This window comes from Lytechinus pictus, chromosome 7, assembly GCF_037042905.1.
Source record: "Lytechinus pictus isolate F3 Inbred chromosome 7, Lp3.0, whole genome shotgun sequence".
Taxonomy (NCBI): domain Eukaryota; kingdom Metazoa; phylum Echinodermata; class Echinoidea; order Temnopleuroida; family Toxopneustidae; genus Lytechinus; species Lytechinus pictus.
In genome coordinates, this window is record NC_087251.1 from 19,270,696 (window position 1) to 19,289,322 (window position 18,627).

The following is an 18,627-nucleotide window of genomic DNA, read 5'->3' on the forward strand; positions in this document are numbered from 1 at the left end:
AAAAAGAAGGAATGGAGAGGAGAAAAGAGAATAGAAGAGGAAAAAAGGAGGAAGAAAACGAGTGAATAAAAACAATGTGATGGAAAAAATTTGATTTTTTTTTAATCTTTCATGTCACTATATGAAATTTTAGCCTGCGCTTCGCGCTCGCACTATTTAATCAGGGCATATACAAAATTATATTGTTTATAAGAATAAAGCTATGACTAACTGTTATGACTGATCTTTCAAAGAATCTAACAACAAAAAAATCAGCTATGAGATGCCAACGGGGGAAAATGTGGATGAAAATATCCCCCCCCCCTTATTGGCGAAAGCTGGATCCCGCCCCTGCTATGGTTGGATTGGAATTGAGGATATCCGTTGTTTTTTTCTTGGTCGTGATATTTTATGGCCCCTAAGCCCCCATCTGTACGCCAGTGGGGTGGAGTACATAGAGAGAGAGAGAAAGGGGGGGGGGGGGGGAGGGGAGACATTAACAAATATAAAGGCCTAGAGTGACATAGCAATAAATATTATTTTATCATTTCACAGTCGTGATTCACATCTATTAATCTCTGGGCTAATCAATACTATTATGGCATGGACACAACTGAAAATCATTTAATTAATTTCAAATTGATCTACATCGCATGCAATGTGAATTGCGCATATTCTATTTTGCGTATCATTTTTTTCTAGATATGAATAATCTATCACATTCTGTGTATGGTGTCTCCTGATGAAATACAAACACAGTGAGTGGAGCACGTGTTACTTGACACTCTCATTTCCAACTGATGAGTCATACATCTATGTAAATGAATGTATTGGTCTGAAACCTCCCTACAGGTATAGGTCAGGGGAACTATAACCTGTCATCTTGTATCAAGACGTTCCATAAATCCATTCTACCCTTTTCAACCTCTTGAAAAGTTCGCAAGGGTTCGCAAGATTTCTTTGAAAACCGAATTTTCAAATTGACATTGTTCTGTTGTCATTTTTTGAGATGGGTGAAAATGGTTTGAAGACATGTCCCAAATGGCAACAGATATTTAACATTTCAGTGATCATAATAACTGGTTTACTTGATGTTTTAATAATAAATTTGGCCCTAACAATCGAGTTTTGGGACAGTATTAGTTTGACTATATTAAATTTCAAATTAAGGTCAACACCTTTATCAACGATAATGTGGTCCCAAATTAATGTAATCTGAAATAAATATTGTTTTATCCATTTGTGACAATCATCAAAGTGATTGATATTTCCGATATGCTCTGGTGTTAAAGTCAAATATTACCCCGAATAGAACCATATGAGAACAGGGGCGGCACTTTATAGGGTGGATTAAAAGGGGTGTCAAGGGCGACCTCATTCTTATATCATTTAAAATTTATAGGTACTAAATAATTATGCGATACAGTCCTTTCTTATCAGCATCCCTTTCTCATATATTTTCTGTTTTCCTCCTCTTTCTTTCCCCTTTCTCTTTAAAATAAGTATTAATGAAGGGCAGTCACCCCTTGCCCCAATGTGGTGCCGCCCCGTTAGCGGAACAATATCCACATCCGATCTCTAACAATGGATCTCATTTGAATAGAATAGAACAGAGTAAAAAAAATGGAAGTCTGGATTTGATTTATCCTATATATCTCTTCCTTTCTCATCTAATCGCTAGATTGGCTATACTTGTTTCGATCAATGTGGTGGATAGAATCGAAAGGTAAAACACAGAGTGGAAGTAATTGCGGACAATGGCAACACCTCCGGTAAAACCTCAACAAAAAACAAACAAAAATGAGGCATAAACAAAGAAACAAAGAAAAAAAAAGACACAAAATTACAAAAATAAATAAAGAAAACAAATCAAAAGGTATACGCTTCAATTTCATCGACAATATTTAATTCTTTGAATTAGGTTCTAAGAAATACGTTAGTCATATCTCCTATACGGAACTTTGTATTTGTATTCTTACCATGGCCGTAGGCACGATTTGGGAGGTTAGGAGGGGGTGGGGGTAAATGTGTAATTTATTTTAAAATGGATGTTAGTTGGGAAGTGAAACAACCAGGCAAAATGGAAACATTTTGAATCTGGTGAAAATTCGCAGTCAAAAGAATATGACAGAGAAGTAGTTGCGTCTGACTATATATATACTTCATCTACATATACACACACCCTCCTCATCCTCGTTCTCCCCGTCGTCATTATAATTGTTAAACCTCTCTTTATATTCCCTCGTATATACCTTTAGATTAGCCTCTTAATGAACCCTTCATCACACCGTGCTCTTTAAAACGACAATGTAAACATCATACCCTTGGTGAGAGAAAAAACAGATGCAGATGACAAAGTTAATTTGCGTTTGCCCTCTGCTTGTGAGTACGGCCTGCCATCAGTAGGCGAACCATCATCACTTGGCTATCTCCCCTCGTTCAAGAATTGAACCCGAAATATATATTTTTACGTTCATAAATATCATTCTGTTTATTGTCATCATTATCTTTATTATTACCGTTATAATTTTTATTTGCATCATTTGTTTTGTTGTTACTACAGTTCTAAATAAAGAGGGCACTTATGTCATAAAGCTTTTTGTGGAGATAGCATAGACTTCCCTGATACCTTAAATACGTTCATCTCGTTATTGATGTGTTTCTCCTGGTACTGTAATGCACACAGTTCTTTATATCCATGTCGCACAGTTGCGCAATATATATCATTATCATTGGCATCATCATCAATTTTATCGTCATCATCATCATCATTATTATTATTATTATTATTATTATCATTATCATTATTATTATGATTATCGTTATTATCTTCATTATAATCATGCAAAAACGCCGTTGTAAATTTAACACCGGCGTTTCAACACCTCTCTGGTGTGGGCCGATAAAGATGCCGGGCTGGTGTTGAATCAACACCGGTGTTTTTGCAGTGTATTGTTATTGTTCTATCATCGTTATAACATTATTTTTTACTTATTAACAGAGATGATTGATTCAGAGCTAACAAAGTTTAATCTCAAAACAAAACGAAATATTTATGGATGGCAATGGGGCATCTGACCTGTTTATTGGAAAAGGTTAATATATTTCTCTATTTGTCAACATGATATCGGCCCTTTCTGATTGAAAAGTATGTAATTACGAGGCACTAACTGAAGATCTCATAATATACAAAATCAAGAGACGTGCTTTAAATGTGGAATACATTTACGTCGAAACTAAACATGGTTGTGCACTTTTGTAAATACCCACAAAGGAGTGATAATAGTAATGGATGCTTGGGTGTCTTGGGTTAACTCGGTCATGTCAGTACATTAGTCAAGGACTCTGGGAGACGAGATATAAATATACATGAGCAAGTGCAATACTAACTCTAAATAGAATAGTATGCTTTACTTTAGCCGGATTTCAGGGAGAATATACAGCAAAGGGGATCATTTGCTGATGATAATTTCATAAATATTTTCCAATATGAAATATTTCTCAACATACACTTTATTTAAGAGGATTAAAGAGAACGAACCTGTGCGTGTACATAAATTTCTTTGTTTCGCGTATAGTTAAATAGTCGTTTACAGGGTCATATTTGATAACATCAATGATATTTGTCTAACATTTTTAAAAACCTCGCTCGATGTACTCTCTCGCATATACTGGATGCTAGTCTTTTCAAATCAAGTGATGTATCTGGATAAGAGTATTTATTATTGTTCCCTTACGGTCGGAACTAAACCACTCCGCTTGCTCGCAGTTAAAGATAACCATGAAGATACACAAAATGCAAGGCAGCTTTTTGTTTATTTCCCTTATATCTAGTCTCCCTTGTCACGATTACTCTACGATTAGATCTTTGGTCGTACTCGTGGAGTAATCGTACTGATCATGTCGGATTTGATTAGGTCGTATCAGAACATATGAAATCATCCGTGGCGATCGTGTTAATCGTAGAAAATTTTTGAATGGTAAAAAAAAAAGCGATCAGTATACGGAGGGCCAATCGTGGCGTTCAAAACGGATCGCACGACAGTGCGAGCGTTGCATTAAAACATTTGAGGATAGATAGATCATTGTGTCGAAAATGATCTTCTAGTCCTCATCGTGTATTATTCAAATTGTAGCAATATATTCATCACTGAAAACATTATCTCCAACCTTTCCCACTCCCTCTTATAGTAATGCCCCATGTACCCATTTTTACATCACTACTTGAAAGGACACTGTCCAGCCGTCTATGGCAACTCCTTTGCACTCTCGGGTGAAAACAAAAAATCGATACAAATTTCCACAGGGAGGGAGGGGTGGTTTGATCACCCTAGAAAGACACGATAACTCTTCCAATCAATTTCTAGTAGGTCATACTGGAACCGTCCGGGAAATCACATTTACAAAAGTTCAAGAATAGGGGCATCCTATATACTCATCCCGGCATAACACCAGGCGGTGAAAGCAAATTGGCAATTATTCTACATGTCTGTTCTAGTTTGTATCAAGGTGTGTAACGGAATGTTTCTATCAAGACTGCCCTTAGAAGACAGACATATCGCATGTTATGCAGGTGCGTTGGATATTTAAAGTCAAGGCGCCACTACCATGCAGTACTTTAGCTAAAGTCCAAATAATCAGCATCTTGGATAGTCTTATAATGCATGCTTATATTTGCATGGTAAAATAATTTACAACAACATTTGGACAAGGAGCATAGAGATTTAATTGCAGAGATTTTTTTTTCAATAAAGATCAATAACTTTATTTTTTAAAATACCTTAATTTTCATTCATTTATGAAAATGCATATATCAAGACTATCAATAAGCCAAATGCCGGGCTTATTATGAACCCATCTGTGCTACTGAACCCTTTTGGGAACAGTTCTTCATTAAAGGGGTATTCCACTCTATGCAAATTGAAATCATAGAATAAAATAAAGCAAAAGAATGAAATTCCAATGAAATCTATCATTAATGAAGTTAAGTTTTGTATCATTTCGATGAAAATATTTCACGAATATCGCCATGAATATGCAATTAGTGGGCTGATGATGTTATTTGATGTCACATCCCCAATTTTCCTTTCCATTCGTTATTCTTATTAAGTATCGGAGACTTTGATATTTTTATATTAATGTAAATTTCAGTCTCTTGAATTAACTTATCTAATAATTGAAACATTCGCCTTAATAGGAAGTATTCACTCTCATGATCTCATAACTTCAACCACGTTCATATTTACTGCTAGAAATTTCAATATCTAGCCTGGCCGTGAAGGGGGGGGGTCAAATGTCCCAATTTTCATGCCCATGATAAGATTGTGCTTTGAATTGAAACACCGCGGGAAAAATCAATAAAAAAAATAAAAGTGATAAAAGCTCAAAAAGGTTTTTGATCGGTCATCGTTAAACGAAATGTAGCATCGCCAAAACACTCAAACAAATTACGATAAGAAGTATAGAATGAATGCAACATCTATTGACATTCTTTGCATTGGCATGATTGGCAATCGTAAAAATAAACGAAGCATATGACGCCACAAGATGATATCATCCAAGCATAAAGCTTTTAATATCGGGTAACAAAAGGCAACATTATTAAGAATGATCCCTAATTTCAAGTTTTATATAATTTATGATGTGCATTTGGTCATCATAAAAACAAATGAACCGTTGAATATATGGCCTCCTTGAGCGTTTGGTATAAAAAAACGCATTTTTTTCTCAACAACCTAAATAATTACGTGTTTTAATTCTGAACAAACAAAGTACAAAAGAGTGATTCATTGCACCTCATTGACGATGATTGGTGAAAAATATATTTTTAACTTCATGATCAAGGCAAATGATAGCGTGGATGATAAAGCTTTATACAATAATCAAGAGAGTCTTTCACATTTTCCTTTCATTTCGATCATCGATAATTGCTCAACAACCCTGTCACTGCTTTGGGGGGACAATATATTTACCAAAAATTTGCAATTTGCCAGAATATACATTAACAATTTGTTCCAGTAATCAGAATAATTTTCTCCCCCCCCCAAAAAAAAAAAAAAAAAAAAAAAAGAAGAATAAAGTTTTGGATATATGACCCTAATTTGATGAAGGAAATGAATTTAGGATCACAAGGTATTTTCATACAAGAAAATGAACCATATATCATTCAATAAAAAGGCACTGGACAATGTTCTTACATAATGCGTCGGCCAATAGGCCTATAGGGCTATATAGACCCAGGACGGCAAGATGTAGGGCAAAGATGTCGTATAATAGCAGGAAGAGACTATCACGCAATAGCAAACTAAAATCTGTATAACATAATTTATCCTTCCTATGAAAAGCGATCTTTTCTTTCATTGCTTTACTGTCTTCTCTTCAAGCAAGGTTGATAAAAATACACTGATCATAAATCACAAGTCACTTTTCTTCAAGAAACAAATTAAGAACCACTCTTTATAATCTGATCGTTTATACAAGAACAAATGGGTGTCAAACACTTATGTTAAAGAAGACCAAAATCGTTTTCTGCCTGTTTTCTGTGCCCATCGTTTTTACTCATATCTAAAAGCGAATTTTATCTACTTCATGGAATAATAATTGATCTGACCGGTGGGTCATTTTAGATCTGATATTTAACACTATAGTGTCATTGTAACCCTGTGTTTAAGGAAATAGTCAGATTTATTAGATATTTTACAAGTCGAAGGTCTTTTTTCGAAAGTCTTGATGACATAACCGAGACACACTGAGGACTTCAAATCAGCTCATTATCTCAAATCAAGAGCCATGCGAGAGTTCTGAATGTCACTTAATTGACATTCAGTATGACGACCTCGTAAATTCTGCCAAAATGATGCCCTTGAGGCGGTATGATTGCGTCTCTGAGGATGCTTATGAACGCAATTAAAATTCACCACGAATTTCAATCATTTTCCTTGTCACCGAAAAATCATGACGTAATTATTGGTTGAAGAATATTGAGGGCCAAGCTTTTCCCTGCTCATAATGATGAATGCAAGTATGCCCAACAAAATATTGACAAACGCTATATACTGTATATATAGGCCTACGTATTTTGACTTGTTACTATTCTACTTCAGAGCTTTATCTTGTATCGTTGAAGAAGTTTTCGAGTTTGGGTTGATAAATTTAGTTTTTGTGTCTTTCTAAGAAGCTATCCACCCGCAATAATTAGTGTTCAAGTTGAAATACACACAAAAGGCAAAAGGCCAATAAAAAAGGCAAAAAGGCAAATCCATCTAAAAGATTCACACATGGTAGGAATTTTAATAATGAATTAAATATTGATACTATGCAGGGTAAAATATATACAGCACTTCTTGTAAACAATTCATCCCCAACGTTACAATTTTATTTCTCCCTTTTTACTCATGAAGACGAAAAAATAATTATGTATATATCTCAATTTATATTGTTTATGATTATACAATGTCATTGTATTTTTTTTCGTTGGAAATTAAATAACTTGCATTAATATGAATTTATTTTTTCTCTTATTTTCTTTTCAGTTCACCTCACAAAATTAAGATATTAATTTTCCATTAAAATTCCAACACCAATATGTTCATTCAATATGGCCTATACCATCTATAACAAGCTGTGATTATTATTCTTTTAAGAATATGACACATTTCCTTTAAAATTCATTTAATCATATATAAATAGTGGCTTTTGCATTCTATTCATCAAATCTTGCTGAAGAATGTAGTCTGCTTTTCCTTTAATATTTTGTGATAATGGAATAAAGATTATTGTCACAGAAAGATCAATGTTTGTATAGTAATTGAATGTTAACAAACTTTATTAACATTCTTTTTAAATTTCAACTATGCACCATGAACTTAATTCCCAATTCATTCACAAAGGAGAGATGGGTAGAGATAGAAAGGCAAAAAGAAAGAAGGAAGGAATGAAGAAAGAAAGATAAAAAGAGAGAAGAAAGAAAGAAAGAAAGAAAGGAAAGAAGAAAGAAAGAAAGAAAAAAATAAAGGAAAGAAAGAAAGATAATCCATATATGATAGCAAAGGGCTGCGCTTCAGGAGGCAGGGGCGATCGCCCCATATAATTCTCAAAAAGAGAAGGAAAAATGTAAAGAGGAAGAAAAAATGGGTATCAATAAGAGAGTTCTGAGTTGTATGACTTTATTTTACCCATGTTATTCAAATAAAGAAATACAAGATATAACCTGCTGGTAATCTTGCCCCCACTCCCCCAGTAAAATATTCCGGCACCTCCCTTGGTAATATAAGCCAAAGCCATGTCTCTGTACCTGAATGCAAATTTTTACAAACCCATGGACCATGCGCAGTCAAACATTAAACACCTTAGAGTTTAAATCTGCTTTAATTTCATTCAACAAGTTGAATCAGAGTTCACAAGTTTTTTTGTCTTTTTTACACCAGTGATATAAGATTTATTATTTTTTTTTTTTCAAACATCAGCATTACAAAATACGTTCGGACGGTGGTATTTGAATGGAGGTTATGTGCGGCGGGTGTGAAGAGAAGTATTGGTGAGAAAGTATATTCAACTTTGCCAAGATCACAAAGAAAGAGATTACTCTGCATGTAGTTCCTAAAAGTAGATCACCAATTGTTCATTTTGATTATAACCATGTAGTGGCTTAAGTCATACCCATTTTGATGAAATGTCCTCCACCTCTATTGAAAAGAGTAATAATACGGGAAGGCATGCCTATATACATGTATGTTATTATATTTCTTTTGGAACAAATTGCTCCCTGGTCTACCCCACGTTGTCTACGTTCCATTGCATGCCACATGGTCTTAATCCTCATCTACTAATCATTTGATCCAATTATTATTTACCATTTCATCTAGTAGGCTACACTGGTCTAAGACCCACTTATTTATAGTACTGCTTATCAACCAAATTTCATTTGACAAAGTGCAAAAAAAAAGCTTAACAAAAACACGGCGCTGCGTCCTGACATTTTCTTTAAAGCGTTGACGTGTTATTTTGATATTCCAATAGCATTTGCATTGATTCACAGTTTTTGTGTTTACAAGAAAAAAAAACTACATACGTATTGCAAGCACTTACATAATTTGCATGAATAGGTATCATAGAGATCATACAGATGAACAAATCAGTGGGGGTGCAAGGGTGCGGCCCCTGCCCCGATTTAAGGTACCGAAATGGTTCGAGGCCTGTCATGTATCGTATATTCACTGATTGAGTGCTTGCAATTTTTTCCATAGCGAGATTATGATGATTAACATTCTTTTGTATACAGGTACATGTATTACGTAGGTCTGCATATTTTTCATTTTCGATTTCATTTTGAATTTTTTATAGAAACTATAAATAATCGAAAAAAAGGTGCCTCAAATGCCTGTATCTGTTTTACGCTCTTAATCTACACTTAATATGTTCCATGGAAATGTTAATTCAAGGAAAATGTAATTCTACCTATAGAGAAATTAAAGCGACAATGGTGTACTTAAAGTTGTTGGTTGGGTTAAGGGCAGTTTACTCTCGGTAACGATCACTGTGTTGGAAGGCTTGACTTTGTTTGTAGTACGTTATAGGTCACGTACATGCGATGGAGGACTAGCCTTGGATGTAAACTACAAACGGATGATAAATCAACACTCAACCATCACGGACTGACAAATGTTTTAAAGGATCTAACAGATTGTAGAATCTCGGAGCTTTAAAATAAGTTGAAGTAGATTTGATATATTTTCTAAAATTCAGATTTACTGAGCAAAAGTCAACTAGACCAAATACTCTATCAAGTGATGATGTCAATTCTTTAATTTCATAAACTGAATTTCAATGCAGTCTGATGGAAAATTATATTTACACCTCTTTACTAGCATCTCATGGAGTACTTCAAACCTAACCACTTATAATGGTAGTCTGACGTTCAGTAATTACAGAAAAGTATATACTGTACGCAGTGGCGTATATAGGATTTTTCACAGGGGGGAGCAAAACCGTCTGCCAAAAAAATTTGACAAGCAAAAAAAAAAAAAAAAAAAAAGGTCTTCAATCACAAATAAAGGATTTTGTACCAGAAATATCAGGGGAGGCAATAAAGGTCTTCAAGCTCGTCAGGGGGGGGGGGGGCAAAAAAGGTCTTCCAAGCTCGTCAGGGGGGGCAGGGATACGTCCTTTGCATGGGTTGTGGCTCGTCAGGGGGGGGCAGACTGCCCCCTCTGCCCCCCCCCCCGTAGATACGCTAGTGACTGTACATGATTGTTTTGTACATTGTATAAGTAAACATTGTTCAATCATTTGAATGCAGAAATGAAAGCAAACAAACAATACTTGGGTATGAGTCCACATTTTCATTCTCAATTCACTCCTTAATGGTGAACAGTTTCACTCTTTATTTTCATGGATTGGTATCACTACCACACTCTTAAAAAGGTTGGGTAAAAAAGGCCCAATTTTTTACCATCACTGGGCAACATACTGTCCACACAACTATTGGTTAAAATCTGTCCAAATTTGGTAATGGTTTTGCTTAATTGGATAATAATTGCCCAGAATATTTATATATTTTTTTTACCAACATACATTACCCAACACAGTGGACAGTATGTTGCCCAACAATTTACTGTAAAATATTGGGTAAAATGTAAACCAGCACGAGGGTAATTGTGTGTCCAACAAATTTGGGGCAGTATTTTACCCAATGTGGGAAGCATATTGTCCAGTAAGGTTAAAAACTAAGCAGCAATTACTTTAGAATGGGCAAAATTTTCATCAAACTGGATAAATAAAAATGTCCAAAAGAAATGCCCATTGTTGGTTGGACACACAATTACCCTCATGGAGCAATTTTACCCAATTTTTTTAGAGTGCATTGTTATCGTCACTATACGTATCATTATTTTTTTTTCATTTTCTAAAGTTTTAATCATCATTATGAACAAATATGAATTTCAAATTGTCCACTTGGATTTTCCCGATTTTTAAGGAAATCTTATCAGCTGGCCTCCCAATTCACGGCTAATTCTCCAAAGAATATTCATATTCGTGTTCCCCCAAATAAAGTTAAATTAAAGAAAATTACAACAGCATAAATTTGTTTACATAATGATGAAGTCATTTATTTGAATGTTTTCAGTAATTTTCTGAAGAACCAATTATAGAGAACTTTGCGTCATTCGTTAATGTGAGTGCATAATTTGTATGTGCGTTGGGGTGCATGGGTACAGTAGAATACGCCCCCACGACGAAGGGGAATCTCACATTTTATCAACATACATACACTCTAAAAACATTGAGTAAAATTGTATTTAATATTGGGTAGAATGGGAACATGCATGTTTGCTGGGTATTTTTTTTACCCACATTGGGCTATTTCAACGCAACATCGCGTAAAATTTACAAAATATTTGGTTTCTTTTTAACCAACCAACATGCATGTTTCCATTTTACCCAATATTGGGTAACTCTTTTAGAGTGTAAATTTTAACAGCAAATTTTGGATTGGTAATTGTGGAGGGGGGATCATTACCCCCCTTTTCATCATTTCAGATCTCAAGCCATGCGATGCTAAAAATACTGCCGTATTAACTTGTTATTGGTGAATGTAGTATATCTCTAAATTTTTGACTGCTTAGTCGATCAACATCAAATGACAGTCGATAGCGACAGATGATAAAATCACTAAAACCTTCCATTTTAGAACACAGTTTTGATGGATTATACACATTTAATTTACGGCGTTCATGATTTGACATTTTATCAGGTTCACTAAATAATCCCACCGTCTGCAAAATAAAAAAAACGTTGCTTACAATTTTTTTCTTACACCACATCAGTAATATAATGGCACCATAGCATTGCCCTTTCTTAAATAATGAATAATCCTCTCAATTTGCAGTACAAACTTGTCTAGATCATGATATTCGTATATATTTAATGCTAGTCAGCCCCCTCTCATCTTCCGAGTGAAACAATAAAAAAATGACAGAGTTAAACTATTGCACACAATGAGGGGTAATATACGGGGTAGACGTATATACGAGGGGAATAAAATATCTCCACACACTAATTCTCTTTAAAAACTCGATTGATTCGTATAACTAAAGAGTCAAAACACACACAAAATTTATACTTCACAAAAGCAAACTACCCGACAAATAGATGTGAAAGTGTAAAGTGGGAAAATGCGCTAGGGTAAATACCCTCAGTGTACGGTATATTAATTAAAAATTTAATAAAAATGAATTTTACAAATTAAACACCTCAAAGCAGGATTAACAAGTGTTTTCAAAACTCTTCATTATTATTATCACTATAACACTATGATAAGATATTGTCACGCATTGTTATTAATTTTCCAGTGCTGTTTCATTGCACTAAACTTAAACTTACAGACATTTCTCCTTCAGATTCTATGATATGTTAATTCATTATTCTGCTTTTCAAATCCTGTCATTGTATGAGATATCAGCTAAGAAACAAACGCGTGAGGATATGATAAAACACAAAACATGATTTTTTTTTAAAAGCAATGTAACCATCGACTACACAACGAGACACCCGTTTTTCTTTGAGCTGTTACATACATCTTTTTTCAAATATTATAACTCTGATATCAATTCATATCATTTACGTTAAAGGGTTTTAAACAAAACAACCTTGCGGTTTCTTTTGCTCTCCTTTCATTTTCATAACTCCGAACTTGTGAATCTTTATTTATTACACGTAACCATTAGGTGCAAAACCCACTTTTGTAAAAGCCACATCAATGGAATCGACAAACACATGGAAATTATTTATCACCATTTCATAACTCCGAGCGGGTAATGCCATTTAATTAGGACTGATAATTTCTTTTAAGAAATTGACACAATGCTTAATAAGTAGTTTGCAATTTTTCTGTCGCACAAAATAGTGCTATATTCTCAATTAATAAAATACGTATCCTTATACGTTATTTCATGCAGGGCGCATATTTTCTGAAACGCAATGTAACAAATGCCCTCTTTAAGTTCTTACATGTAACATAAAACAAAATGAACGTCTCTTGTTCAGTGCAGTTATTTTGAAGAGGCCATATATTTCGTGTAAATAAGGTTTATTATATATATAGATTGCTATTTTTTTTTTACTCGTAGTTGGTTTTTTAAACAATTTTTCGCCCCAGAAGTTCAAAAATTTCCTATTTATACAACAACAAAAAAAGAACACTCTCCCCTTTATCAGTGGGTACTCTTTCCCGCCAAAATGACCCTTACAAATGGGTAGGGGCATCAGAGACAGACCCCCTATGGCAACCAAATACCATGCTATCCCGAAGGTTCTTCGTTAAAACCCAATCATTGGTATGGACAGCTGCAATCAAGTTCGTGTAACAACAGTCATGACAGTGCATTTAACATGTCCAATTTATCAATTTACAAACAAGAATGTCTAAATTTGAATTCACTTTAATTCATAATTTACATAGATTGACGGAGCAAGTTTTTTTTTTTTTTTTTTTTTTTGGGGGGGGGGGAGGGTCTACTGATAACCTGAAATGAAAGACGGTGGATTTTTATTTTTTTTGCTTGAAGGCCCTATAATGAAGCCCTAGTTCCCTCTGTCGCGATTCGCACCACGAGTAAAACTGTGGTCTCAATCGTGGAGTAATCGTAGTGATCGTACCAGGTCGTATCAGATCATGATATCAGTCGTGGCAATCGTATTGATCGTAGAAAATTTTTGAATGGTCCTCAAATTTTTGCGATCAGTTACGGAAGGCCAATCCTGGCGTTCGTAAAGGATCGCACGACAGCGGGAACGAGGTATAAACGCTACCGCACACCTTACAACTGGTCCTCCATCTGACTGATTTTTGGAATAAATCGCATTTTGCTCATTTTCTGAAAATGTAAATGAAAGTATCTTTTTATTTGAGGCTCAAATTAACTGAAAGAATACTAATATAACATTTTTGGATGATTGCAAGCCTTTATTTTGGAGTGAAGGCCAATTAAGTTTCATCGTAGCCAATCGTACGATTGCTTTGCTGTCATTACGACTAGATATTAAATTCGCTTTTATTCTAATAAGGATGATAGCATAGTCACATTATTTGAACATAGGAATTCGTATGATTATTTAGTACATTACACAGTAAGATATTCCATGTCTCAGTATTTCCATTTTGCAAATTCTATACTACGTTTTATTTCAAACTTGGATCGCAGACCAATCGTAAGATGTGCGGTGACCTTAAAAATTAGCTTTGAATACTGTGGTGGTGAAAGTAGTTCATAAAGTATGCTTTTGGCGTGATATTCCTTTCATATCTTGAATCCATTTTCAATCAAGATTTTCTTAGTTATCAATTTTCACATCACATAAAAACAGAAAAACACACTGATATCCCTATCTCGAACACAAACAAAGAACAATTTATTAAACTATCTTTGAATTATAACTTTCAAATGTTTGAAGAAAAAAAATACCCAGAGTAAACTTACATGGCGAATCGAGGGTATATAGCAACATTTACCAAACATTGAACTCTTGATTATTCGATTTTGTCTAGATTTTTTGTTAAACGTTTGTAATACAGAGAATAACAACAACATCGGTGTACAGGTTGTTTAAAGAGCAAAAACCCGTATTCCTTTTAAATTTGATTCTCTTCCAATGAGAACGTAGCACATGGATTTTTTTTATGAAGCAAATGTGACTATTTCATAGGGTACGGGGGGGGGGGCTCACTCGTCGTATTTGTGGCATGTGTTCCCTTTCACCACTTTCCCTCGAAACATTCGATCTATATGAACCTTTTAAAACACATTAATGATTAACTAGAATGTGATACTGACGATAAATTGCACTCAGTTAATGCAGTGTTTTCTTGTTGTTTGTCTGTGTTGTTTTCTACCGAGTCTTGAGTAGTGATACATTGGTCGTCCTTTCCACAATCCATTGGACATTTCAGACTTTCCTTGTCATCATTGAAAACCTCATTCTTGTTCCTATCTTGAGTATTTTTTGGGATCTCTACATGTTCAATGCTTTGGATACTTTTGGATGTCTCTTTTGTAAGCGATACATACTGCGCAACAGCGGCTCTCCAGAGAACTGATGCACCACGCGAGATGAATTCCTTGGTCCAGTCAAGGAACCTTTCCCATAACACAATGCCTCGGAAGATGAAGCCATACTTATCAAGAAACACCTTGTCCTGAATATGTCTTCTCATCTCAGTGGAAAGCATATCGATCGTGGCGTTATCCTTAGCTAGTTCCACAGGCATGTCACCATCGTGATTGAACTGAAACATGTCTGCACCGAAGATGATGAGCAAACTAGCAGCCTGCCTGAATCCTGCGGCAGCCGCAGAATGAAGAGCTGTGTTGCCATTGATGTCTTGGAGGGTGACATCGGCATCGGAGCAGAGCATGATCTTGACAGTGTCCAGGTTTCTGTTGGCAGTAGCCTGTTGGAGAAGGCTCATCCCCGAATGGTTGGTGGCATTGACATCTAATCGAGCCCCATGCTGATCTAGGAGTCTCACCAATTCTGCATTGTCCTGTTGCTGAACAGCACATTGGAAGCTCACCTGGGCGGGAAACGTGATACGTCGTCTGCTGCGGTACGACGTAGGACCGTCTAAGACACCGTCGTCCGATTCGGAACCACTTTTCATTGCTGAGGCCACCACCTCTGCAATATCGTCGTCGGTGACGTCTGAAGCACTTGCCGCTCGCGGAGGGTATGTCCGACATCTTTGACGTCGGTGTGGCAGTGGTATCGTGAGCTGATTAGAAGCCACGATGGTAGTTAAACAGGCGATGCGGTATTCCAATATCCCAGGGATTCCTACATGTGATCTCCTGTACTCTAAAGTTTGAGCTTTGGAGTATATAGTGTTCTGAAATCGCACTTAAATTGCAGTCAAATCCTCTTTTACATCTCGCATCAGTGTTTTCCTCACTAAGATCCAAGGACACAATTCGTCTCAACCAAAGCTTCAATTTAATTGTCACAAATGAATCATACAAACGAGTGTAGTTATAAAGTTTCTATTCCATGATCGGCCTTGTTTTATGTGTAAACACTGTAATTTCCAGGCAAATATTCCGCAGTCCTTCAAAGAAACTGCGAGAACCAAAACTAGTGAAAATCGTTCAAACGATACCCCTATTACAAATTCAAATTGGAACATCCGCTCAGTAGAAAGCGTCCTGAGTAGTCTGAGAACGCTTGCACTCTTCGGAAAAGAGCACGGGTGTTTTGGCTCTTCACCAGGGACGTCGAGGTAAATTTATTCCGTCTGCTCTTTGTCGAGAGGCTCGTTCAAATAACTCACCCGGTCGGGATATATCGGACAGCGCACTTCCGTAGATCGTGTGTGGTGCGAGCTTTGGGGATGTCAGAGCACAGACAGTCAAGTTCAGTAGAGAGAGAGAAAAAAAATCGTTTGCTCCCCTTATTCTCCCATTACTTCAATAACTGCATTGTACAGACCGCTTTCTCTGAACCAGCCCACACGTTAGAGGAAAACAGGTTTATCAAACAATTCGTATCGATTGCCACGGTGACGTCCATATTTCTTATCATTGTTATTAGAATACCTAAAATATGTATTTTCCCCTGGAATTACGTTGCTTTTCCGTTCATGGTTCCATGAATTAATCCCATATTAATAATTCAAAAAGGAGCTTTTACATCAATAAGCTTCAATGTCGTTATTATCCAAACTCGCTACTTTTCACGTTTTTTTGTGTGTTATTTCCGCTTCTCTTTCGTGAAATCGTATTACGACGCTTTTATGACAAATCCGGGTCACGGTCATATTTCTCTGAGATCAATAGCCTACCTCATGTACACCGACAACCGCATTGTATGAACTCACGGTGGTATTACCACTGGAATTATGCTTTCATGGAAAATATTTATGAAATATGAGTTTGGATCTGTGTTGAAGAGAATGATGTTTTGAGTTTCGGGTTAAGGACAGGGAAGGGGCGGTGTGACCAAAGTTTACAGTGTCTGTTGCTAACTTGAATGATGATCCCGATGATAAAATAATTTGACTTTTTTCTCTCTGTACATGGAGTCACACAAGGGACAAGTCCCCCCCCCCCACAAAAGGATAAAAACTAGGGTATTGTATATTAAGAACGGAAAAGGGTGGATTTTCATGAACAAAATTCCCAACTCATCCGACCTTAACTGACGTCATATCAACTTATATTAATGTATTTTGTAATTCAGGTATTGATTGAAAAATATAAGTAGGCCCAATTGCAATATGATTTAAAAGTAATAATTGATTTTAGTATATATATTTTTTTATTTGACTTAAGTCTCTGTCTGATTAAAGCAATTTAGAATTAGACCTACTTGAAATTCCTATAACTCTGTGCATTCTAGATAAAATGGCGTGTAAAGTCAAATACACACATTTTCAGGTTGAAAAACCTTATTCGAATGCGTAACGGAAATGCTGCATTCTAAGTAAAATCTACATAAGAATATCAAGGCGAAATACGGAGGAGCAGATTCATTGCATGCGAATGTCCATAAATAATTTTCAAAAGCTTTGTTAGAATACCAGCATATGGATATTTTATGGAGCTCTATCGAAGAAAGGAAACATCGCTTTTATTCAAATAAAAAGAGGACGTTCAATCATACTGTCGGAAAATCATTTCAGTCTACATATCCAGTTGTTTACAATAAAAACAATCCAACGAATGAATGAATAAACAAGCGTACACATAAGTGAATAAAATGAACGAGGGATGAATAAATGAATGAATGTTATACTTAAATCATGTAAATTTGTTTCTGTTTCTGGTAACTCCCGTAGGAACTCGGCAGGACAGCGTTTTGCTGGTAAACGCCAAGCTGGTATATAACCAATTACATAGGAAACATTTTACGTCTAGGTTAATCAGTCATAATGGCCGACCTTATATAGACGACAGATATTACTCTAGGGCCTTTTTATCAAAGTGGAGACAATGGCAGAGTGGGGATTCGAACTCACAACCTTGCGATTATGAGTCCAATGCTCTAACCACTGGACCACACGACCCGTGGTCCAATGGATACAAATCACGTCAAATCGTTTGTCAAAATGAATATTTCTTGTAAATTTATTGACTTTGTTCGATGAGTCGAACATGTATGGGCCTAAGTGGTATCAAACGTTATCATCTGAAAGTATCAGTTTTACACTGGGAATTGTCTCCTATCATCTGGGATATTTTCAGGTGCAAGCAAGAGGGGGGGGGGGGACACAGACATAAGCACAATGATGGCGCTATTGAAATTACGCAGCAAACCCCATCGACCCTCACTCTGTTTTTCTACTTTAAACAAGCTCATGAGAAAAAAAAGTTCATGTGACTCACTTATGTCAAACCCATGCGGCTGATGGATATATTACCCACTTTTCAGACGGGGGGGGGGGGGGGGGGTGGGGAGCTGTACAAATGTCTCCCCATTTTTCAAGGAAGATATTGCAAATTTTAGCACATTTTGTGCCCGAGTGATTCCTGTGTAAAGACTTGCTGCATAGGTTGATATTCACTGCATCACGAGCATGGGTGTCGATCCGGGGGGGGGGGGGTATATCCCCCTAAATTTTAGTTGGGGATGCCCTGTACAATCACCCCCAAACAAATT

The 18,627-nt window shown here is 36.0% G+C and overlaps 1 protein-coding gene across 1 annotated transcript; it reads right to left on the reverse strand.

The window, feature by feature from the left end:
• Window positions 1-11,061: 11,061 nt before the first annotated feature.
• LOC129264803 (protein phosphatase 1 regulatory subunit 12A-like) lies at window positions 11,062-18,032 on the reverse strand. The gene has a single exon (XM_054902747.2). The coding sequence runs from the start codon at window positions 15,635-15,637 to the stop codon at window positions 14,789-14,791; it is 849 nt and encodes a 282-aa protein (XP_054758722.1). The 5' UTR covers window positions 15,638-18,032; the 3' UTR covers window positions 11,062-14,788.
• Between the last annotated feature and the right edge of the window lie 595 nt (window positions 18,033-18,627).

Coding starts and splice junctions, on each gene's coding strand:
- LOC129264803 (XM_054902747.2), bottom strand. CDS start 15,637: ATGAAAAGTGGTTCCGAATCGGACGACGGTGTCTTAGACGGTCCTACG.